Source organism: Zeus faber, assembly GCF_960531495.2.
Source record: "Zeus faber genome assembly, chromosome: 7".
In the NCBI taxonomy this organism is placed as follows: domain Eukaryota; kingdom Metazoa; phylum Chordata; class Actinopteri; order Zeiformes; family Zeidae; genus Zeus; species Zeus faber.
Genome location: NC_137203.1, coordinates 12,971,777 through 12,997,942, shown reverse-complemented (window position 1 = coordinate 12,997,942; position 26,166 = coordinate 12,971,777). Strand labels below are relative to the sequence as shown.

The 26,166-nt window shown below is 45.0% G+C and overlaps 1 protein-coding gene across 1 annotated transcript; it reads right to left on the bottom strand.

Annotated features, from left to right (window-relative positions):
• Nucleotides 1-1,590: 1,590 nt before the first annotated feature.
• Nucleotides 1,591-26,166, bottom strand: pgm5 (phosphoglucomutase 5). Its single transcript, XM_080004021.1, has 11 exons — nt 25,708-26,166; nt 24,161-24,323; nt 23,892-24,038; nt 23,545-23,670; nt 23,159-23,349; nt 21,495-21,649; nt 13,022-13,137; nt 9,948-10,083; nt 8,313-8,496; nt 4,632-4,769; nt 1,591-2,327 (listed from the first exon to the last, which is right to left on the bottom strand). The coding sequence occupies exons 1-11, from the start codon at nt 25,963-25,965 to the stop codon at nt 2,238-2,240; spliced, it is 1,704 nt and encodes a 567-aa protein (XP_079860147.1). The 5' UTR covers nt 25,966-26,166; the 3' UTR covers nt 1,591-2,237.

Genomic DNA, 26,166 nt, shown 5'->3' with positions numbered 1-26,166 from the left:
CCCTATACACCCGGAGCAGCTCGGAGACCCCGGACTGCACTTTTAGCTGGGAGCGGCCCCCCGCCTACACCCCGACCCAGACCCACCAAGTTCCTGGATTTGGGGGTGCAGGGGATCAGCGGGGAGCCCGACTACTCACACCCTAATGGCTGAAGATGAGAGGGGAAGACAAGTAGGGATGGTGGCGGCTGTGGATCCCCGCAAAAGATCAGACTTTCTCCAGTCATTCGGAAGGGAAGAGCCAAAAACTCCACAGACCCGAAATGTTCGGGAAGAACCTCACGAGTGGATGCAACCAATGGTGAATCGAACCACGGGCAGTGAGCCCCGCGCTTCACCTTTGCCTCTAAAACTAACTCTCTATCCTGATCCTGACTTTACACCAGCGTGTTACTAAAGACACCGAAACGCTGGCCTCACGGGTCGTGCTTTGGAGAGATATTAGTTTTCGGATACCAGCGTCTTTATCTGCAATATCTTAGGCGGCGTCAAACCCTACCCTCCATGTCCTAAAACCCAAATCGATTTGTTGCACTGATGAATCGCAGTCCTCCTCGGCACTCAAGGCGGTTAAAAAATTGTTGGTAAGGAGAAATTTCTGATGGAACCTGCGGACACGAAGGACGTGCAGACACCGGCTCCATCCCAGATACTCAACAGAGTGGAAACAAAGCGGGGGCCGCTGTGTGTTATGGTGAAAGGCCCCCGGTCTGGGCCGGCTACTGTTAAATGGGAAAGAGAACAACGTCCTGTTGCATCATGTGCTGACGGTGGTTTCAGTGTCCTGGAAGTTTTATTGCGAAAATGTCATTAAAACACTTGCTCCATGAACATTTACAGGTGGTGTCTTTTTTTTTTTTTTTTATCACAAATGAAAAACAAGTCAATGACTTCAGGTCAACAAACACAGACACACACACGCACGCGCGCGCACACACACACACACACACACACACACACACACACATACACACACACACTCTCATTCAGGACAAGCCAAATGACAAGCAACAACTTCAGCTAAAGCCTGAAAAACTTTATTCAGCACGTTTTGGGCGACAAATCCAGATACTTTGAATACTAGTAGTGAGTCCCGCTCGCCCTGGGACATTCCCCCTATCGTCATGAAAGCGGCAGGATGGGGCAATCACCTGCAAGAGTGGAAAGTTAATGTCTGCCTGAATGAATGAGCACATCCTCACGGATATCCACTGGCGTTTCCCTTAACCCCTAATGACGGCAATCAGCGTCTTTATGAGGTCTGCCAAACTGTGTAAAGATCAAGCCTCTCGCTCTTATCTCTCCCCCTCTCTCCCTCTCTCCCTCTCTCTCTCTCTCTCCCTCGCTCTCTCTCTCTCGCCCTCTCTCTCTCTCTATCTCTCTCGATACCCGTGCACTCGGGACGGAAAGGTCTCTTGTCCTTATCACAAAAGCGCTTTGTTTGGAAGGTTTTTCCATCGTTCAGTGACCTCAAGCGTCCTCCGTCACCTGCCTCCGTCGAGCGGCTGCAAACTCTGACCCTGCTTCGACCACGACCGTATTCTACCCGAGTGGTGCAAAATCGTGAAAAAGTACAAGTACAAAAAAAAACAGGTTGCACGCAAATTTAATTTGGATAAAAAAAAAAAAAAGAGAAATCAAAAAAACAAAAACAACAATTTAAATATGGTTATATGGCTGCAAAATGGATAAACACCCATACACTCATACACATACACACACACACACACACACACACACACACAATGACACTCACACATACAGTACACAGCCAATTGATTAGCCAATCGTTCGGTGAGTGGGTTTTATAGTCGTGTTGCAATGTCAGGACTTTTTTACAGGACACGTTTACTTTTAGGTTTACTTTTCAGGTGAGTTGGATAACTTCTGCACGGACGCAGTGAAACGCCGAGGCAGGAACAAGGCGCTGCAAGCGGGACACGGCATTAAACGACGCGTTATCAAACGTAACATAGCTCTTCCATTTGAAAAAAAAAAAAAAAAAAAGCTCATAACAAACGACACAGACAGATAGATAGATAGATTTTGTATTTTAGCATTTTTGCGCTGGCTTCTTCAGTGACGGTCAAAAGGAGTCTCCCAGAGAAAGCGAGGGGCGGGGCGCGCTGTGAGCAACAGAGCAGCGGTACAGGGCGGGTGGGTGTGTTTTGCGTGCGTGCACGTACATTCATGCGTGTGTGCTTGTCTGCGTACGAGGGTGTCTGTGTCTGCGTTTCTCAGGTTATGATGTTGGGGCCGCGGCGTCCCGTCCTCTCGTGGATGTTTGAGATCTTGAGGGCGATGGCGATGAGGGGACCCAACACCACCTGCGGGAGAAATACACGGGCATTACTGAGGTACACACACACACACGCACGCACGCACACGTGGGCGCAGGCACACACACACACACACACACACACACATACAGAGGCACACACACATGCACACACACGCAAGCACACACACACACGCGCACACACACACATGCACACACACACACGCACACAGGCAAGCACACACACACACACACACACACACACAGACGCACTCAAACACATACACACACCCACGTAAGCCCGCATACACATACAGACACACACACACCCATACGCACACACACACACACACGCACACACACACACATGCACACAAACACACACATATACACATACATGTACATGTACACACATGCACACACAGATGTGCTCACACACACACATGCACAGACACACATACACACACACACACATACACACATACGTACATACATGCACGCACACACACACACACATGTACACACACACACATATACACACACACGTACACATACACACACGCACACACACACACACAGACGCACTCACACACATACACACACCCACGCAAGCCCGCATACACATACAGACACACACACACACCCACACGCAGATACACACACACACACGCACACACACATGCACACAAACACACACATATACACACACATGTACACACACACACACACACACACGCACACACACACACATGCACACAAACACACACATATACACACACATGTACATGTACACACATGCACACACAGATGTGCTCACACACACACACACATGCACAGACACATATACACACATACATACATACATGCACGCACACACACACACACATGTACACACACACATATACACAAACACGTACACATACACACACACGCACACACACACACACAGACGCACTCACACACACACACACACCCACGCAAGCCCGCATACACATACAGACACACATACACACCCACACGCAGATACACACACACACACGCACACACACACACATGCACACAAACACACACATATACACACACATGTACACACACACACATACACACACACACACACACACACACACATGCACACAAACACACACATATACACACACATGTACATGTACACACATGCACACACAGACGTGCTCACACACACACACATGCACAGACACACATACACACACACACACATATACACACATACACACATACATACATACATGCACGCACACACACACACACATGTACACACACACATATACACACACACATACACACATGCACACACGCAGGCACGCACGCACACACACACACACACACACACACACACAGAATGAATCTTATCTGGTCTAATAAAAAAACCTTGCTGTCTAATTGTGTGCAATCGTATGATGATTTATGTGTCCTGGGTAATGGCGGCAATTATTAGGAACGGGATTTATGATCTGGTGTTATTGAGTGACATAGCGTTCAGCACAGGCTGGATGACTCATTCAAAAATAAATAAACAAATAAATAGAAATGAATTGGGCGCGAGTCCGTTCAAATACAGTTTCTATATGAACTTAAATGTATGTGAGTAAAACCGAAAAAACCTGAGCTTTCCCCTGGGGCGCGCTGTCTAGTCAACGAGCCAAAATTCCATTTGACCCCGGCTCCCTCCGGGCCCCTCAAAATGAGTTCAAATCAAAGCCGATGGAGACGGGATCAAAGTTATGGGATCGGTTTTAATTCATTTTTCCAAGTTGAATAAAGTCGAACGCTATCTCGGGGTTTCGGTTACGGACGCGGCGATACCGTCTTTACAAGCTTCTGGTTTGGTTAAAGTACACTACCAATCCAACCCACCAGAACCACATGGGCAGATAGCTGCTCCAAAGTCTACAGTTCAAGCTACTTAAACGGTGTCACAATACACCATCGGCAATCAAGCATGAGGTTACATTTTTTTATTGAGTATTATATTATTGACCATGATTGGACCATGGCACCCACTTCTCTTGCAATGATGCTTCGTCTAGATTTGATGTTTTTCAGGTTGTCTGACTACTGTATGTTTTTATGGCTGAATTATCTGACGCCATTGCCTGAAGTTCTCAATAAATAGAACTTTATAATAAATGCAATAAAAACAGCTGTGGCAGTCTGGTCAGCGACACGCATTATGCAAATAAACACAATTACATTTAGTCATTTAGCAGAGGCACTCTATCTCTCATTCAAACACACAAACACACATGCACACATGAGCACACACACACACACGCACACACACACGCATACATACACACACACACACACACCGTACCTGCGTCTCTCTGCTGTGCCTCTCGGGGTCTCTCTCGAAGCTCTCGGCGTAGATTCGGATGGTGGCTCCAGCTCCACCTCCGCTGCCGCTCAGCCGGAACACCAGCCGGGACGCGTCGGCGAAGACGATTCTCAGGCCCTGCGGACACAGGGTTTGAACAGTGATGGGGCGTGGAACCGAACAGTGACTTGACTGCTACTATTTTGAGGTCTCTTCAACTGACTCATTTCATTATACTGGACTTTTCTGTTGCATTTCAACGCAAATATGTTATTAGAAACATCTTTGAGTTCCAGACAACTCGGGCGTGAAGAAAGCAAAGCAGGCTTGTTGCAAGTTAGAAGTACTTACGTACTTAAACTCGCCAATAGATGGCGCTACGATCAAGGGGCTTGTGTCGAACACTCTGCTCCTACAGGTATTATGAATATTATACCAAACTAAATGAAAGGATAAAACGTGACGATTCTACCTAGTGGAGGTTCTGCAAGGCCTCGCCTTTCTTTATAGCAGAGGACAACCCCAATGAAGGATTTTAATTCCACTGAGCGGATAAATAGATATATTTACAGTATACAATACACCTAAAATTATACACCTAATAATTTTTTTTAAACAAATGACAATATGCAATACCCCCCCCCAAATAAATAAATAAATAAATAGATTAATAAAATAAAACCTCTGTATCAACAATTCCGATTCTGAAAAATTCCATAATTCACCTTCTGAAGAAATTCTGCATAAATGCATATGAAATCTATTATAAGGCTTTCCCATAGGTCTCCTAGACAGTTCAAGGATAATTAACATTTCGTGTCTGCGAAAAATTATCCCCCGATCAATTTACTCCGTTCCTCCAACCTTAAAATCAAAGGGGGAAAACAGGACATGGTTGCTTTTTTTAGAAACCGAACCAAACGCAGGCTGGCTGAATGAGCGAAACGAGCGGATAAAGCTTGTTGACTGATGGACGGGTGATGAGCCTTATCTGCCATGCATTCCTCCCTCCCTCTCCGAAGATGAGACCCGACAGCAATATGTAAAAAAAAACACATGGAAGATTGATGGAAAACACTTAAATTGTGCAATGCCATTTTCTATTTATTATTATTATATTTGGCCAATCAAATGGGCTTATTAGGGTCATTCTCATGAAACTGCCATAACAGATCTGAAATTAATTGACACTCATATTCACAGAGAATGTGAAATTATTCATCTAAATATTGAAGAATACGATGCCTACTATATTGCTATCTTAGTTGTTTTCAACTAGTTACTCATAATTTTTGTGTTTTGTTTTTTTTGTTTTTGCCCGAACGCATTACATTACAATGTAATATATTTACATTTCTATGTTAAGAAAAGCCCAGAAAAAGCACTCAAATAACAAAATAGTTAAAAACCACTAGGTGAGCAATATAGTAGGCATTGTGTACGTTAATATTTAAATGAATTATTTCCCATTCTCTTTGAAGTGTATCACTTCTTTTCGGACATGTTTTATGGTGGTTGTAGATCAGTAGGTATTGAGCCTTTATGGACTGTAGGAATGAGAGGAAATGTAGAAGGACCCTTTCGTCATCCTTCCTGATCAGAATGTGGTTGAGGAAGCCAACGTTTTTGCAATCTGCTGGTTATTGACAGTGTGGGCAATGACAGATGTCCGTCCCAATGCCAGACTGTCTGTCTGTCGTTCTGCCTGCGACTGTCCCGACAATAGAGCGGCCGTTCTGAGGAGTGTGTGTGTGTGTGTGTGTGTGTGTGTGTGTGTGTTTGTGTGTGTATTGCAGTACTTTTCTCTGTTTTTTTGTATTTTACTGTCAATTTTTGTTTTTTGGTGTATAGGCTTGTTGCCAACATTTAGTGTTAGGACTGTTTAGGTCCCTTGTACATCATCTTTTCTGCTTCACCGTTTATTACATAAGTTATTGTAGACAGTAGGACCGTATCATTTCATTTTTGGACCTTGTTATGGCCTTTTATTTTGCAGGTCTTTTTCATTTTTATGTTTTTATTTTTTATTGTTTTTCTGATACATCTGTTGTTTATCATAATGTTTGGCAAATATTGTATTTTAGATTTTCTGATTGTGTACAGTTAACTGTAAGGTTTAATGTATATATTCAAATTTTCCATATATTGCCATTTTCTATTTTCATATGTTTTTATTGTATTGATTTATTATTATTTTTGTCTAATGTGTTGAGGTGAGCTGATGGGACATTGCAATTTAAATTTGGGGATGAATAACTACCTATCGATTAATCAATCAATATATATATCTATCTATCTATCTATCTATCTATCTATCTGTCTATCTGTCTATCTGTCTGTCTGTCTATCTGTCTGTCTGTCTATCTATCTGTCTGTCTGTCTATCTGTCTGTCTGTCTGTCTGTCTGTCTGTCTGTCTGTCTATCTATCTATCTATATATCTATCTATCTATCTGTCTGTCTATCTAGATACTTACATGGAATAATAGATTTACAGAAAGATAGCGAGAGAGAGGGAGGGAGAGAGAGAGAGAGAGACAGAGAGAGGGAGCACAATGACAGCTGATATAACTGTGCCCTGAATGGAATGTGTGCTGTAATAATACACACTTGGATGAGTGATGTGCTGAGGATTTACCAGCGCCAGAGAGGGAGATAGAGAGAGTGTTACACTGAAGAGGACAAACAGATGACTGTGGTAAGTGAAATGAAGTGTATTAAAACTGCACAAATAGACAATGTCTGAATCAGTAAAGTGAACTTAGTGCTGACATCAACATACAATACACAGCAAAATGCACAGTGGGGTGCTTGATTGTTTCTGTGTGCATGTCCGTGGATGTATATGTGTGTGTGTGTGTTTGTGTGTGTGTGTGTGTGTGTGTGTGTGTGTGTCTGTGTGTGTGTGTGTGTGTGTGTGTGTGTTTGTGTGTGCGTGTGTGTGGTATTAGGTGGGGCTGGACTCTGTGAATTGGTGACGCCAGGGTGAGTTTCCACACATTCCAGAGAGGACCAGAGGGGTGTCAGCTGGATAAACTTCAGAGAGAGGGAGGGAGAGGTGGGGTGTGAAGGGAGGGATGAGGGGGCAGAGGGGATTCAGTGGAAGTAGAACAATGGAGTGAGAGAGAAAGAGAGAAATGAACAAAATTATTAGGTGTGTTTTTGTTGGTGTGTGTGTGCGCGTGTGTGTGTTTATGGATTGAACTGGAAGATAAATTGCCTTGCCCAAACATGGAACCTCGCTAAGCAGTTAAAAGTCAGTGGGTGGTCTGACTGGAGAGATGATGATCAGTGTGTGTGTGTGTGTGTGTGTGTGTGTGTGTGTGTGTGTGTGTGTGTGTGTGTGTGTGTGTGTGGATGACACAGAAAGAGAGAGAGAGAGAGAGAGAGAGAGAGAGAGAGAGAGAGAGAGAGAGAGAGAGTTTCTAAATTATACATATTAACCTTGAATTCATGATATCTATCCTACTCTCCTCTCATCCCCGCCTTATTTTCCCTCTGGTTGTTTTTTGTCCAAACTAAACATTATATTTGCAGATTTTATATTTATTTATGGTTTTTTTTAGGTTTATTGTATATTATAATTATTGCCCATTGTTTGGATCTATCTATCTATCTATCTATCTATCTATCTATCTATCTATCTATCTATCTATCTATCTATCTATCCTTCCTGACTGACCTGGTTCCGGGCCACGGTTCCGTCCACCGGGTCAATGTACTCAAAGTTGTCGGCTCGCTCCACGTTGTACATGTGGTCCCCGACAGCGAACTTCTGGCTGCTGAACGCCTTGTCCGAGATCACGGCCTCCAGGTCCCTCATCAGGTAGAAGGCCGCGCGGGGGTCCAGGCCCTCGTAGTCGAACCTGGCCCAAGAACACAGAAACCGCAGAGACAGTCAATTTGGGCTGTTTTCCACATCAATGGCTTGTTCGCCATGTTTGGCAGCGATTCCCAACCTTCTTAATCTCAAGGACCCTCAATTTGATATGCATTAGGGCCACGGAGCCCATTTGATAAGGATTTGTCTCTGGGACTCCATTCTGAGAAGATTTTTATTCTTCAATATTATTTCATCTAAACTTCCATACATGAAAGTAGGATCCAAACAGTTAATATTGTAGATTCTCTAATGCTGCTAAGATCTTGTAAATTAAATGTTATTTAACTATTAATCATTTTAAATACGATTGAACTATTAATGATTTTGCTGGGGACCCCCTGGAACCTCTATAAGGACCCCTGGGGGTCCCTGGACCCCACATTGAGGACCACTGATGTAGTGGACTCACTAATATGTTGGAAATTTTGTGTGTCATTCCTTAATCCAACACACAGAAAAACAAAAACGACCATGAGTTACCCAAAACACGCATTCAAATCTAATGAGCGAGCAATGTTTCATTTGGAGAACGCCGACGTCCCAAAATCAAAAGAGAACCGCGCAGATCCGACTCTGAGCAGGAAACCACGAAGGACCGAGCGGTTTGGAGCATGGCGCAGGGCTTTCTATTCTAGAGGCTGTTTACATTCCTATACAGTTACTAACATTTCCCCGGAACGCCACGGACGGCTTTCGTCAGTTTCAACAGATCGATTTTTTTTCCCCCTCAAAGAGATGCCGGCGCCGGTGCTCACGGTTTACACAAAGATATTTCTGGAATCTTCGGGTCCGGCCCTTGACTGTTTCCGCGTTGCGGCGGATTAAGGAAAGGTTCCGCGCGGAAATATGGAAATTTGCAGCAACTGTCAGCGGGGACCGGCGTCCCGCCGCCGCTCACAGGGGAGAGGTTAAAATAAGAACCAATGACGGCGGTTGAGGAGCCGGGGCACGGGGTCGAAACCTGTGGGAGGGTTTAGGATTTTAGGGAGCAAACGGGGTCGGGTATAACAACAGAATGCGGAGCAAGGGGAAACATACCAGCCGACACTCCCAAAAAGGAACAAACAGTTCCATTACACGCCCCACTGGAATCGGGCCATTATGATTCCTCAAAAGAAGGATCAGTTAAAGGAATAGTTCCCGATTTTGTAAAAAGCGATGGTGGACAAATCCTCGATCCGCTTATGGCGCGGTCATGGCGGTCCCCCATGACCTGCATTGAACTCCCGGGGGAATCGAGCTGCTCTCCTAGTGTGGAGAAAAAAGCTGGAACCCGCCTTCGTTAGACATGAGGGGTGCGCCGAAAACAGAGAGAAACCCCGAAAAAGCATATATAGTGGGTCGGAGACGGAGATAGACATCATTGGGGAGGAATGGAGCTTTTATGGTGAAAAGAGAGGTGCCGTGGTGATGGAGAGGGCGCTAACTGGTTACCTGCAGAAGTAGTGGCGCCCCAGCTTGGCCCAGTGCTCCCTGACGATCTGCTCCACCCCTTGTTTCCTGGCGGCCATGACCGACAGCCACACCAGCACCGACCACAGGCCGTCCTTCTCTCGGATGTGGTCCGAGCCTGGGGCGCAGGAGGGAAGAGCACACGACGCCATTTGTGCCAAGACCTTCCCTCTCGGGGTTTTGGAAACGCTTTTGTTTATTATTCGGAAAATACCTTTCATTGCGCTCAGGGACGGAAAATAAACCTCACGATTCAGATTCACCTAAACACACGGATGCATATTCAGCTCCGTCTGACAGCTGCGATTGCGGCTCCTTTATCACATGCACAGTCTCAAAGGGGTTCGCAGTCACTGCGTTCACAGGACAGTGTCACAGCGCCCACCCCCCGAACACTAAGCCCTCAGACAGTCCGGGGAAAAACTCCTGGAAACCCAGCGGGGAAAAGGAAAATAGGGAAAAGTACGTCGTGCGTGATGGTAAAGAAAACACTTTTTTTCTTGCACGACCCCCCTGGAAAACGACAGGTGGACATACTGCACCTATTCCTTCCGGCCCTCGAGGAATGCAGCTGTTCGGAAATTGACAGTTGCAAATTTTAACGCCATCCTCCACACACACACACACACACACACACACACACACACACACACACACACACACACACACACACACACACACACACACACACATTCCAGCCTTAATGCCGACGATGTGTAATGATGTGTGTTGTGATGACTAACTAATTTCCGAATGCTTTGACTCCACTACACAGTAAGCCTGGACCGCTCCCCGTGAAAACAGAACAGTACCCGAGCATTCACATCCGCAACGTTTTTCACATGTCTATGTCGGCCGAGTAACTATGGAAGTTGGTAAAGTGGAGAGAGAGCAGCCCGGGTGATTTACGACTCAGGGCTCTCTCTCTCTCTCTCTCTCTCTCTCTCTCTCTCTCTCTCTCTCTCTCTCTCTCTCTCTCTCTCTCTCTCTCTCTCTCTCTCTCTCTCTCTCCCCCTCTGAGCTTTGGCCTTACATGGATAGACAACTCCTGTGGGCTCCATCTCTCCCCCTCCCTCCATCCCTCCATCTCGCCCATCGCTGTCGATACCCCTCATATTTAGACTCTCCCTCCTCCTCCTCCTCCTCCTCCTCCTCCTCCTCCCTCGCCTCCTCTCTCCTTTCCCTCTCCCTACGGCCCGCTCGGGCGTCTCTCCTCCTCACTCCGGTTCTCGCCCATTTTTTTCCATCTCTCCTCTCTTTCTATCCCGATATTCCGTTAAATTGACCTGGTCGGTCTGAGGAAGGGAGGGAAGCGGAGAGGGCTGAGACGAAGGGAAAGCGAAAATCATAAAAACAAAGATGATATGAAACCAGGCAATAGTCACAATGGGATCAAGAGGAGATGCACTGTGTTAAAGTTGAAGGTTCCTATAACTTAAAATATTAAAGTAGGTATGTAAGTACTTTTTTGAGTTAGCCCAATTGGGGATCATTACTATAACCTATTAAATTACTACTAACGCTATGTAACTTTTGGTATTTGGCGCCCCCACAGTTTCTGAGTGCAATTGCATTCCTACGCCACTGTTGTAAAAATCGGTCCGGTGTCCGAAAAAAATGTATTTTACCGGATAAATTTCAACCATATCATTCAGGTTTCAATAACAGTCTATGTTACAAATGCAAATACGATGTACACCTGGGATACAGCGCCCCTTGCACTGCCCCCTGCTAGGCACCCGCGCCTGTGTCGGCACCAGATGTGCGCGGCCTGGCAGATCGGCTCGCACGCGTGAGTCAGGGGGTGAAACGAACCCGTGGCGCAATGAAAGTGAGGGCGGTCGCGCGACGGCTGAGGTGCAGGTGCCTGGCAAGTTTAGAACTAGTAGTTTTTTTAGTTTTTTTTTTATGAATTTTACCAGGCAAAAAAAACCACATAATTAAAGGAGTCAAACATCAAGCGAGTGATGTAGTGCCGTAAAGCGTAACGCACTTTCCCCGCCGTTTCGTAACGGAACAAAGAAGTTACGTAGTGCAAGAAAGGGCAAGCGTTAGGGGGGTTGGGTGGGAATGAAAGAGGTGCCATTCTCCATATTATAAGTCAGCGTACCATCAAAATGATTTTGAAGCCGTTATTTTAAGGTAAAAAAGTGACATCGTGTTTCACGTAACGTAAAACAAAAATAAAATCCCAAAATGTAAAAATAATCTATCTTTTACGGGGAATCTTGAACTCCAAGTTCCCACGACTTCCAATTATACGTCGAAACATTGTCAAACATTTTATTGTCTAAATTGGTGTTATAGACACTATGGACACTGAAGAACACCACGGTGAGGATGACAACACCCGTCTGTCTATCTGAGTGCGGGAAGTAGAAACGGGGGCAGAAATGGAATGACAGACCAGCAGGGGGAAGGTTAAGGGAGCAGGAGATGTGAGGAGGGAGGGGAAAGAGGAGTGAGACAGGAGTTTAAAGTAGTACGTCCTGATCTGTATACAGTGTGTGTGTGTGTGTGTGTGTGTGTGTGCACACGTGCGTATAAGGACGTGTGTGTACGTGTTGCATAATATGTATATACTGTATGTATGTACGCTGTATACACATCCTTTTAGTGGGTGATGATGATGATGATCTGTGTGTGTGCGGGTGTGTGTGTGTGTGTTTGTGTGTCTCTTTGTGTGTGTGTGTGTCTGTGTGTGTCTGTGTGTGTGTGTCTGTGTGTGTGTGTCTGTGTGTGCGTGTATGTAGAGCAGCTGCCACTGGAGGCCTGCCTGCATGTTTGAGCGGTTCAGGGAGCCCCTGTCTCCTTTTATAGCAGAAGAATGGGGATTATTTACACATGCAGCCACAGGGTCACAGCCCCAACATCTATTACTCTGCTAGAACCAGAGCTACATGAATACTCTTCGTGTATTTGTATTTGTGTTTTAATTTTTTTCACAAATTTTTTCAAAATCTGTATATACGAGAGACAGAGTGAGAGAGTGACGACAGTGACGGAACGAGTACACTACATGCAGTATACTAAATATGCTAAATATATGTCCCCACCTGTGCCAAAGCTCTCCTCCCCACAGAGGGAGCATCGTCCAGAGTCCATCAGGTTCCCGAAGTACCTCCAGCCTGTGGGCGTCTCGTACAGCGCCACCTTCAGGGCTTTGGCCACCCTGCACACACAGAGAGCAGCAGAGAAGATAGAGAGAGCGATAGAGGTATAGCATGAGGTAAAGAATGACAAAGAGCGAGAGAATACAGTAGCTCAGTTTATTTGTATTTATGGTCTATTTCTTTATCCCCCTTGGAATGAATAGCAGTGGTGGAAAGAGAACGAAGTACTTAAGTACATTTTTCAAGTATCACATATTCAAGACTGTTCGGTCATTCAGAGACTTTCAACTTTGTCTTCATGCTTTAGAATTGATAGAATTTATATTAGAATTTGTATACTGTATATTTGTAAAAACACCACCTATGACAGGTACTTTAGGTACTAATAACCAGGGACGGTCTGGGACTAAACAATGGCCCTGGACCTTTTTTACCGAGAACAGCCCACCACAACCAGCCCGCAGATACTCCATCATCCCCCGCCCCATCGACACACATACAAACACACCCACCCTTGATACCACCACTTATAAGCATAATGGATGAAATACTCTAGGCTACTGTAACACTAAAACAGAGCTATTTTGAGAGCAACAGAAAGGTTTGTTGCCAGCAGGCCACCACTCTGAGGACACCATGATAGATCCAGGCGGTCAGTGTTTCATGAAAGTCTGTATTTAAACAGGCTGTATCATCTTTTTCAACACAGGAAATAAGTCAGTTAATGCCATTGCCAATTTGATCACTTTAACCTTGAAACTTGAGGGACTTACCCTTCAGGGCAGGTCTATAAACAATAAATAATTACAAACATCAGGTACTGACTGTACACAAATATTTGTTTGTTGCACTTTAGAAGTACAAATACTTCTAAAGTGCAACAAACAAATATTTGAAGAACCAAACAAACTCTAAGTAATATCTAAAATTGGACCAAAATCAAGCACTGTGCATTTTTTGGCCTGCTGCTAAGGTACAGACCATTATTCCTGGCCTGGGTATCGCTGGTATATAAATTATAAATAGAGAGAGAGATGCGTGTCGTCGGCCCCTTTGATTATGAGGAGTGGTGCATAATCAAAGTGGGCTGGTGACGCAGGTCTCACTGATCTCTGTCGCTCTTGTTGTTGTATAATGGGCTGCTCAGGCCCACAGAGCGACAGCCCACCGGGTATCCGGGTGCTCCCGGTGGCCAGTCCAACTATGCTTATAACGCTGTACAAACTGTAACAAACTTTAGCAAATACATAGAAAATACATAGAATAATTAATAATTGATACCCATACCAATAACCTGATAATTCCTTGCATAGAATTGCATTTGTATATTCTGTATACTTTTCTATATTTGACTACTTCTGTTTTTTATTTTTCGGTTACTTGTGTGCATTTGGCAATTTCAATTTTATATTTACTTTACTTTTTACTCTATTTTATTTTATATTATTAAAAAAAAACATTTTTTTCTCAGACTGTCAAGCTTTTTCAAATGCTTATCGTCAGTGTGGTACTTAATCATTTTGTGTCAGGGCATTTGTCCTTTCAATGAAGTAGAAGGTCTGGTTACTTCTTCCACCACTGATTAATAGCAGCCATTCCGTAACGCTGATAGAGGAAGTATCCCAACAATTAAATCACTGAATTTTCAAAATAAACCGGACCAAATGGTCCGAGTAGAGCGCCGGCCGCTCATCCAATATCTTAATAAGGCAAAGGAGCAGAGCGAGTTAAGCTTTCAGACAATGTTTGCTTTGAAACGGAGCCATACGCTCACATAAGAGGAGATGGAGGAGAAGGGGGGGGGGGAGGGAGGAATAGTGTGTGTGTGTGTGTGTGTGTGTGTGTGTGTGTGTGTGTGTGTGTGTGTGTGTGTGTGTGTGTGTGTGTGTGTGTGTGTGTGTGTGTGACAGAGAGAGTTTGTCTCAGTGTGTCTTTTTGCATGTGCCTCCCTAGGGGAATTGAAGTATGTTCTGTGTGTGTGTGTGTGTGTGTGTGTGTGTGTGTGTGTGTGTGTGTGTGTGTGTGTGTGTGTGTGTGTGTGTGTGTGTGCGTGTGTGTATATGTCAGGGGGAACTCCCTCGAAGGGCGGAAGAGGAGAAAAAGGAGGAGTGGGGGCTCGTCAACACAGAAATACTCAGGCCGATGTAATGGGCACCAATGGCACTCTGGACGTCCAACTAACTTGAATTTATAATACCTTTACAGGTGTTAACCGTCACTTTTAATCTCAAAGAAAAAACGCAGTAACAGTAATTGGAAACTGTTAGTGATACTAATTTGTACGAGTAACCTCGTACCTCTACTGCCCTCATACTGATATTAATCCGGCGGCTCAGCTCATAAATCGTTGGACGCAGAACTACTTGTTCATCCTGGAGACACCGGAGAACACGTAAGACATGCTGAACGAAGAAGCTCGATTCTAATGGTGGTTGGTGCAACATGATGGATATGCACAGTGGAAGTAAAAGTAAAGGGGCTCATACAACAGAGGCTAAAATACGGCATAAAGTACCGGCTGTACCTGTTATCTACAGATGAGGGCTGTTATCCATCTATCTATCTATCTATCTATCTATCTATCTATCTATCTATCTATCTATCTATCTATCTATCTATCTATCTATCTATCTATCTATCTATCTGTCTGTCTGTCTGTCTGTCTGTCTGTCTGTCTGTCTATCTATCTATCTATCTTATATCTTGATTACAATCGGAGTCAGAATGAGCTCCTTCCTTTAGGTGCATTTACACGTAGGAGGAATATGTCATGGTGAAGATTGGTACGTTCATACAGACGGTTGGAATTTAGAAAAGCTTGATAGTCTGAGCAAAATAAACTCATAAATATATATAAAAAAAAGTAATAAGATAGAATAAAAAGTTTATTAAAAATGAAATAAAAATTGCCAAATATACACAAATAGCCGGAAAATACAAAACAGAACTAGTCAAATATATTAAAATATACAGAATATTCTATTGTAATAATATAATACAATATAATATACATAATAATAAATATAGTAATATAGTAATATATACATAAATATATACATTTAATAGAAAAATAATATAGGTGGTGTCATAATAATTTTCAAATATATACAAATATGAATCATTTTTTTTATAAGTAGTAGTAGTAGCAGAACTATAACTAATAGTTTTTTATAATTAATGGGAAAATGGAAAAAAAAATGTCTTTGACATGTAAATGTAAAAGTCTCTGAAACTGAATATACTATACTACATATACTTGAACAATGTGCATAAGTACAGTCACAAATGACTTGCATTTTGTTATTTTCCACCACTGTCTAAAACAGACGCAGAGTGCCAAATAAAAGTAAAGCGGTTTATTCCCCGCTGAGGAAGAGAGAGCTGGAACGGAAAGCCTGGTGTGCCAACGAAAAAAAACTAAAAACAACAGAAACTGCAGCAAGCACAATCAAATGAAAGCGTCCCAGACCGCTCAGCTTTCAAACAATACACAAATCATACGTTTAATGTTTCTGTATGATGGTATCACACGGAACAATGGTGTGAGAATGTAATATTATTTTAGTGTTAATGCTCACAACAGCTGTGCCTTGACAACGGCATATACACACACACACACACACACACACGCACACACACACACACACACACGCACACGCACACACACAGACACACACACGCGCGCACACACACACAGACAAGCACACATTCAAAGCCTTAAGACGACTCAATCCATTATAAATTGCATAATAACATAATATTAGTGTCCGTGTTTATCTTGTGCAAGTCAAACCTTCAACACTATTGTTTATTTCTTTCTTTTTCATAATAATCATCATATTCATCATCAGGTTTTTTGTCCATCTAACCCAGATGGACGGATAATAATCGAGGACGAATAAGGGGTTTGCGTAGAAACTCGTCTGGATAAGCTGCATTGAAAACGGCCAATGTGCTTGTTTTAATTTTCACTCGTCCTAATGTATCGCTGAAATAACCGTCATTTTACTCCATCCTTCGGAATAACTCTCGTCTCAATCTCGTCTCAATCTGGGTGGAGGGACGAAAATAGAACGCCCGCCCCGGCAAAAAAAAAACCCTATCCCTTTAGAGGCTACACCAACTATTACAACACAGGCTCGTCGAACATCTTCCAGTGATGTTCACACTAACGTTGGAATCTCTTTTATTTTTCTCCTGCATTTTCCAAATGGCTCGGCCGCAGTTGGCAGACTTGACGCTCTTCCTTAAAGTCTCACGCACATGGGAACGCCGAAACCAGCTCGGCGGACACACTCTGTCTGCAGACGCTGCCAGAGGAGCAGAATGTTGGCAGATGAGTGTGACCAGACAAAGGAGAATAAACGTGGACAACCCTGTTTATGACCCGGGCATTATCTAGAGGAACTCTCTGCCAGACCCCCAATTTGTAGTGAGCTTCCCCATAATATGTGCTTGTGCTTTTGGATTTGTGCTTTTTGCATGCGCAAGTCTTACCTAAACCTATATTTTAATCAATGAATCAATCAAATCCTTGAAAGCAGGGTGAACCAGCAGCCTGTAACCGGTTTAAAATGGAATACCACCCATGTTGGTGGATGGAAACCTGTGAAAAAGCCGCTAAAATAGTACATTGGGAGGTTTATCAGAGCATTGGATTGTATTTTCTGTTCTGAAAGACATGGTACTAGTGTCCGGCGGAGTTAATTTGCCTGGAAAAGCTCAAACAAGCCATCCGTTATATCTTCAAGTCGTGCTACTTTTGAATGGGATTGAGATCGCCCCGCTCACTTCCATGAGACTCTCTGGGGGGCATGGCCGAAGGTGTGGACTTATTCTCCCCCCATGGCCGTTTTAAAGCTGAACACGGGGGGTATTCCCCTTTAAGAGACAGAATGTGCTCCACAGAGTGGGCTAGTCCTCTTAATGCCCTGGATGCCTCGTCCTCCTCCGGCCCCGGGGCTCGTACGGGGAAGGGCAGCCGGAGATTTCGCGACAGGTGCGGAGCTCCGAAATGTCTTACTGACACCCTCCAAAGTCTCCGGGCGCAGGGGGGGCTCAGAACGAGCGGCGTGCGCAAACTACAACCGCGGGCGACACGTTGCGCGTACGCCGCCGCTCCTTCGCTTTCCCAGGGAGTTAAGGCGCGGGAGATATCGGTGAAACGAAACCCCCGCAGCCTTTGGTCTTGGCTTGATACTTGACCAACGTCCACTCACGCCTCCTCTGAAGGGGGGCTCATACGGCGCTTAAGAGCTTTAGCCTGGCATTCAGGTCAAACACCACTGCCCATCGTTATACCGCAGCTTGGTAGAGATTCGAAATTGAGTTTGGGCCTCACCCAAACCAGCAAGGTTTTCCGTTTGGAGTCGGACCAATCGCAGACATGAGGGATTTGTCTTTTAACAGATTTCCATTTGCTAGTCATTCAAACGTTTGAGCGAAATACTGATAAAAAAAAAAAAAAGATAACCGGACATAATCCTGTCTCATGGGGTCCACTAGATGTTTGGGAGAATGGTAAGCTCTTAAAAAAAAAACAAGCTCTTAAAAAAAACGATGATTCGTCACACTCCGGGACTATACAGAACCTGAACCTTCATCCCACTCATTACATCACATACTGTATGGGTTCTGTGTTCAGTCTCGGGAGGGTGGGGGGCGCTTTTTGGACAGAAATGAGGATCTGGGCGTTGGTGACCACACTTAGACCGCACTTTTAGCATCTACAGATGATATAAGCAGCGCACGTTTTAAGATTAGAACACTCGTTTAGAGCTCAAGGTAAACAGCGGTCGCACTCTTTTTTTTTTTATTCGATCTTTTATTTTGTGTGCGCGTTTTTTCTGCCTTTTCATCGTAGTAACAGGCAGAGCGGCGGCCCGGCGTGACCCCGCTCTCCTCCTCACATCCTCCCATCCACGGAACGGGCAGATGTTTCCTCTCCCAAAAAAGTCCCCTCCCACCGTTTTTTCTCATCTGACCCGTCCCTACCAGTCTCAGTCCAGGACCATCATTACGGGTCCTGTTTGTATGCACGAAGAGAGTTGGACGCACACACGCACATTCACACACACGTACACACAAACACAAAAACACACACACACACACATACGGATTCAGACCCGCAAACACACACACACACACACACTGCACAAGAGGAGTCCAAATGAGCCTCCTGCGTGGCAAAACATATTTTTTAAATGAATACAAAGAGTTTTGTTTTTCTTTCTACTCGCGCACGCACGCACGCACGCACGCACGCACGCACGCAGGCACACACACATACATAGCGGTGTAGGTTTCATTGAACTTTTATGGACCGATTTATGCCTTTTCTGCATCAATGCGTGGTGGGAATGTCTTAATTTATGAAAAAATAAAAGTCCTCTGCTTCTTACATATGTATATCGAGGGGGACAAATCCACGTGTTCTAAATATTGAGGGTGACGTATCCCCTGCGACTCCCACCCCCCCGCAAAAAAATATATATATACACCTATGCACACACACACACACACACACACACACACACACACACACATATATACACACAGACACACACACAAACAGACAAACAGACAAACAGACACAGAGCTAGTTAGATTCATCTAGGCTTCACATCATCAGTTGAGCTTTTCATAAACACACAGCAGGGCAGTCGCTTAGTCTAAACATTCAGCACACACACACGCACACGCACGCACGCACACGCACACACACACACACACACACACACACACACACACACACACACACACACACACACACACACACACACACACACAGCCCCATGCTCTCCTAATAAGGCTTCAACTTGGGCTGCATCCACGATTCACCACCACAGCACTAAGCGTTGCAACACTCTCTCTCTCTCTCTCTCTCTCTCTCTCGGCCCCTCGCTCAGATAAGAAGGCGCATGCTCGTCCAGCGAGACAAGTGTTGCGGTGATAATTAAAGTGGTGGGTGTAATTCCTAAGGAGGTAAACAAAGTGTCCCCGCATACATAGATACGTACTTTTGTACCGTATGCGGTTGTCCTTTTGTTGACTCCCTTCCCCGAAACCAGCGATAGGTTAAAACTCACGTAACTGAATCCCCTTTCTGAAGCCGGGGAATGAGAGACGCCGAGTATAGTTGTTGAAAGCTTGCTGGACACATTTCTTCGGGGAATGGTCCCGCTCTTTGTAAGCGTTATCTGTGGTGCATTGACAACCCTTTCTTCAGCAAGTTTTTTGGCCAAAAAGCTTAAACAACCGCTGATGAAATCCATACGGAGAGAGACAGAAGACGCCACACGGTACAAGAGAGATGTTGATATGGCAGAGATATACTGTGCATATGAAGAGAGAAGGGTGTGGCATAACAAAACATAACACAACATAACATACAGCGCGTTATGGAAACGGGATCCGGATAATTGTATTTCAATTTTGGAGAGGGAAGGGGACAGAAGCCCCGCTGTAACAAAATGCACAGAGGGAGCTGTTTTTAGCTTTTTTATTATAAGACATTATGAGTAGGTGGGAAATAGTATGACATGAGTGTGGAAGTGAGCTGTGATGCAGGAGCTTTGTGTGTGTGCGTGTGTGTGTGCGTGCGTGGGGGCCGCGCGCGAGGGCTGTGCCTATGTGTGTCATAGTTCATTGTCGTGAATTCCCCGCTCCATTAAAGATGACGATAATGTTGTGATGTCACGCTCCCGGTTATATTCCTATAGCAACGTATCTTCCCCACAAACAGCGGGGTCGTTAGAGTTGCGAGTGAAGTCACTTCCTCGACGCCTGCCAATTCAGAAAGATACTAACGATCACATTCATCACATACACATGATTTAGATTAGCACATAACGGCCGGCAGCAGGCGTGACTATCAACAGTTGAACCTTCCTGTTTAGGTCATGATAATAAGTTAAACGCTCTATTTCCCATCAGCATTACTTCATTACAGTCCTGGGGGGATCTTTCCTAAAATGACTTTATCTGTGATCCTCTCCTTTCCGCACCTACTGCTCTGCTGCTGCGGCCTTACATAACTGACAGTATTTATAGGCAGTGAGTAAAAGTTTCTGTCCCAGCGGCTATTTGTACAGTATATTTGTGTGTGTGTGTGTGTGTGCGTGCGCGCGCGTGCACACGTGTGTGTGTGTGTGTGTGTGTGTGTGTGTGTGTGTGTGTGTGTGTGTGTGTGTGTGTGTGTGTGATATCACTGCGTTATTCATAGTGGGTGAGCCTTGGCTTGGGAGTCCACTCCCGCTTCGGAGAGCTGTGGTGTACGTGAGAAGGCCGGGCCCTTTGTGTCTGAATGGTTGTGTGTAAATGTGTGTGTGTGTGTGTGTGTGTGTGTGTGTGTGTGTGTGTGTGTGTGTGTGTGTGTGTGTGTGTGTGTGTGTGTGTGTGTGTGTGTGTGCCCTACCGGTCGAGGGCCGTGCTGGTGGCCATGCTCCTAGCGAAGCCCCGGAGGCCATGCTGCTTGAAATAGGGGATGGTCGAGAGGTTGGCAGCCATGATGGCCACCGAGTCCGACGGGTTCACAAAGAATCCATTCTCTCCTAGAATCATGTAGCGGTCCTGTCAATATAAAAAAAATACAAAATTTCAATTTCAATTTAAAAAAATATTTTACAAGTACCTATTGATCAACAAGGAAATAAGCAAAAACATTGAATACTTTTAATATACATTGAACGATAAGGTATCAAACTTTCAATTTTCCTTTTTTGTGGGACCCATTGGAATTTAATGAGGATAAACATATTTAATAAGGGTGTCGCGGACAAACAAAACAACTGTCACGGATGTATGGAATAAAAAATTTTCCTCTTTCCCAATAATAAGACTGAACCCTGGACAGCATCAGACCCATTTAGATGACCACCACAAGTAAAGGTCACGGCTTGGCCCTGATGCAACAAACTGGGTGAGGAATATGTGTGATATAATATTCCTGGTGCGGAGCAGGTCAACTTGGTCCCATGTGAGCTCTTATTTGGCGTAAAGAAATGTCGGGCGGGGCGGGGCTGTGGAAAATGTGAGCTGAGACGCAACATTATATTGTCCGTGATGACCTTACTCTCTGTTGTTTGCCAGTAAATACAAATAAGCCAAAATATTACAAGGGTGGGGGTGTCGAGTGCTTTCTCTAGCAATGGTGCCGGAGCTGAACAAATTAATGGATGGATGGATGGATGGATGGATGGATGGATGGATGGATGGATGAATGAATGAATGAATGAATGACTAGATGGATAAATAAATGAATGGATGGTGGATGAATAGATGGATGAATGGATGGATGGATGAATGGAGGAAAAATGGTTTGATGGATGGATGGATGGATGAATGGATGGATGGATAGATGAATTAATGAATGGATGGGTGGATGAATAGATGGGCGAATGGATGGATGAATGGGGAAAAATGGTTGGATGGATGAATGGATGGATAAATAAATGAATGGATGGGTGGATGATAGATGGGCGAATGGATGGATGGATGGAGTAAAAATGGTTGGATGGGCGGATGGATGGATGAATGGATGAATGGGTGGCTGAATGAATTAATTAATAGATGGATACATAAATGAATGGATGGGTGGATGAATAGATGGGCGAATGGATGGATGGATGAATGGAGGAAAAACGGTTTGATGGATGGATGGATGGATGGATGAATGGATGGATGGATAAATAATTAAATGGATGATGAATAGATGGGCGAATGGATGGATGGTTGGATGAATGAAGGGAAAATGGTTGGATGGACAGGCGGATGGATGAAGGGATGAGTGGAGGAAAAATGGTTGGATAGACAGATGAATGGATGGATGGGCGAATGGATGGATAAATAAAGGAATGGATGGATAGATGGGCGAATGGATGGAAGGATGAATGGAGGAAAAAAGGATGGATGGATGGATGGATGGATGGATGGATGGATGGACGGACGATACGCCAAAAGGTCCATCCCAATAGAAGATTCCTTCACACTGCATTGACTTCCTCCTGGTGGTGCCTCCGTCGCTCCACCTTTCCTTTCCCATCACCATTTTTAACATCCCCCGGGGAGCGGACGCCTCACCCCGTCCGCGTCCAATGCGGCGCCAAAGCCGAACTCGCCCCCTTTCATGGCGTCCAGCAGCGACGTGGCGTAGGTCAGGCTGGGCTCGGGGGGACGCCCCCCAAAGTCCTCCAGGGGGACACAGTTAACGGCAGAGTTGGCTGGGGCCCCCAGCTCGTCACACAGGATCCTACGCACATAGGGGCCCATTACTGCAACACAAACAATCAGGGATGATGTAGGAGCGATCGGAAAGGCTTAGCAACTGCATTTCATTGTTCTCCAATGGGTTATCGCCGTGTAGATTCATTCGTTTGTGGTTATGTTATGGTCTTGTTTTCTTTGGCAAGAACATTCACATGAATAAAACTCAGGCCGCCGTATATCCTTATTGGGTTTGGTCTAACCTCCGCTCATGGCGTCTATGTGTATCTTAAGCTGATCTGGTCCCGTCAGGAGACTCTTGATGGAGCCAAAGTCAAAGATGGTTCGCAGCAGGTTCAGATACACCTCCACCGAGTCGACAATCTCCACTAAAACAAACAGACAGAGAGAGAGAGAGAGGGAGGGAGAGAGAGAGAGAGACATTTTTACCAGGAAAAAAAACCCAATTCATTTTGAGTTTCTTCCTGACATGTCTTCACGGAACTTAGCGTGAGGATTTATTACTCCGTTTGGAGAGATGAACCGGACTGATTATTGCACATGTGGGCCAGAAAACATACGCATACTGTAGATAGAAATCAGTGAGTACCTCTGAACGGTTTGAACTTGTTCTCCAAGTCAAAATCATGACGCCCCAGCCTGGAAAGGTCGATGCGGAGGTCGGGACAGATGGCGTACTCCTCCAACGTCCTGCTGACCTGGTAGATCCTTTCCATCACCGTGTCCGGAGATGGGCCTTCCAGGGGCAAAAGACAAAAAAACGCTGCACTGATGCGTGGACAACTGTAAACGGTAAGACACTATGACGGCAATCCGGGGAAAAAAAAATTTAAGATTCCATCCTCTCTCAGTCCCCACCTCCGTTGGCCACGTTGAACTTCACCCCAAAGTCCCCGCCGGAGCCTCCCGGGTTGTGGCTGGCTGTGAGGATGATTCCACCGATGGCCTTGATCTTCCTGATGATGCAGGAGACGGCAGGGGTGGACAGGAGGCCGTGGTGGCCGATCACCAAACGGCCGATCTGCGCCACGCGGGAGAAGGGGAGAAGCGGCGCAAATTACTGGATGTTACGGAACGTCGGGAGGAGCGCGGCAGTGTGACAGGCAGTCGGCGGTGCACACGTTGTGCCATGAACACGGAGATGAAAAAAGCAGCGGTGTGAAAATGCAGTTTGTATCACGTGTCATTTATCCATCCATCCATCTCCAACCGCCTATCTAGATCAGTGGTTGGTAAATTCAAAATAGACAACTTCATTGATTTGGATATTGGGCTGGAAAACAAGCAAAAAATTTGGATCTGGGTATTTTGTACATTATTACTCACATATTACAATAAGAATCCGCCTCATTTTGATCGTCCCCTTTTGGTTCTACTACAGTGACCATTTTGAAAAAAGAATGTGCGCTTCACTTATTCCAAGTGCGGGCGCCTATCCTGGAATTTGGTGCCACGCCAGATGACAGGGTATCCCCAAAGCCTCGGCAGAAGATGGACGGGAGAGGGGTCATGTGTGGGCAGGGAAGTGGAGCAGGATGGATGGAAGTGCAGATAAGGCAGGCAGCATGAGACATTAGCCTGTGCCAGCAGAAAAAAAAAAAAAAAAAAAAAATGGCCAGGCCTTAAAAACAAATTAAATTCCCTTCAGAGTTTCCTTTGGAACCTGTCCAAACCAATCACAGGTCGCAAGGTCGTATGCGGTGAGCGCATGCGTGGGGTGCTGGCTCACACATTATAGTATAAGCACTCGGTGGATTTATTAAAATCCTATGTGATAAAGAGTACATGAAATGGCAATAAAGCACACCAATTCTGATTATGGTGCCGAGGTGATTCGAAAACCCCTCCCTGCTTTGTCCTCGACAATAGCCCCCTATTCTGTATGCAAATAATGAATCAGTTTTAGTAGTTAATACCTGTATGAAGTGAAGTTATATGAGCTGAAGGGGATTATCAAATGAAAGAACCATAGCTCTACTATAATAGTATATATTTAGTGTTGTTAAGACATCATCATCTGTAACTAGATAGGTAGGCCTATTGTACTAGATTTAATTTGATTTAAAAAAAAAATAATAATAAATGAGTTATGTCATTCTGTGGACATGCACTGTTTTGTCAACGTCTGCTGCTGTAACACTTAAATAAAATGTTATCTTATCTCACTTAACTGAACCTTACCATATGGCCTCTCATCAAATCTCATTTCATTTAATGTAATGTTATGTTCCGTGAGTTGCACTCTGTGTATTTGTGTATGTGTATTATTATTATTATTATTACTATTATTATTACTATTATGATTATGCTGATTATTACCATATAGGAGTAGCAGAATAAGGGGCGCTGTGAGTCATCACAAGGACGGAGTGATTTTGACCGTATAATCTATTGACATCTCTTACCCCGTTGGCAGCTGCCATCTGCACTATCACCTCCGTGGCAGCTCTGCTGAAGTAGCGTCCGTCGCTGCCCACCACCATGGTGCAGCCCTGGCGGTCCCTCAGGTCGATGGAGGACAGGACGCTCTGGATGTAGTTCTGCAGGTAATTCTTCTTTCCCTCGAACACGGCGGTCTTCCTCCTCAGACCACTGGTGCCGGGCCGCTGGTCTTCGAACGGGGCCGTCTGGACGGTCAACACGGGAATGGGGCTGGTCTCCATCCTCACAGGAACCCAGAGGAGCCCTGGCGGCTTTTTGCGTCTTCCGAGTCGGGACCAAGCAGGAGTAGGGTCCTGCCCAACGCTCCTTCACACGGGGGAGCGGGCGCGAAAGGAAGGTCACTTCCGAATGAGCGGTGTTCCTTCTTGACTCCCGGAGCCCGTGCGGCAGACTCTTCTGCTCTGCCACTGGACAACTCCCTC

Coding starts and splice junctions, on each gene's coding strand:
- pgm5 (XM_080004021.1), bottom strand. CDS start 25,965: ATGGAGACCAGCCCCATTCCCGTGTTGACCGTCCAGACGGCCCCGTTC. Junction 24,039..24,160: donor GTTCAACGTGGCCAACGGAG/GTGGGGACTGAG, acceptor TGCCCCTGGAAG/GCCCATCTCCGGACACGGTG. Junction 10,084..13,021: donor GGAGGAGAGCTTTGGCACAG/GTGGGGACATAT, acceptor CCTGCGCCCCAG/GCTCGGACCACATCCGAGAG.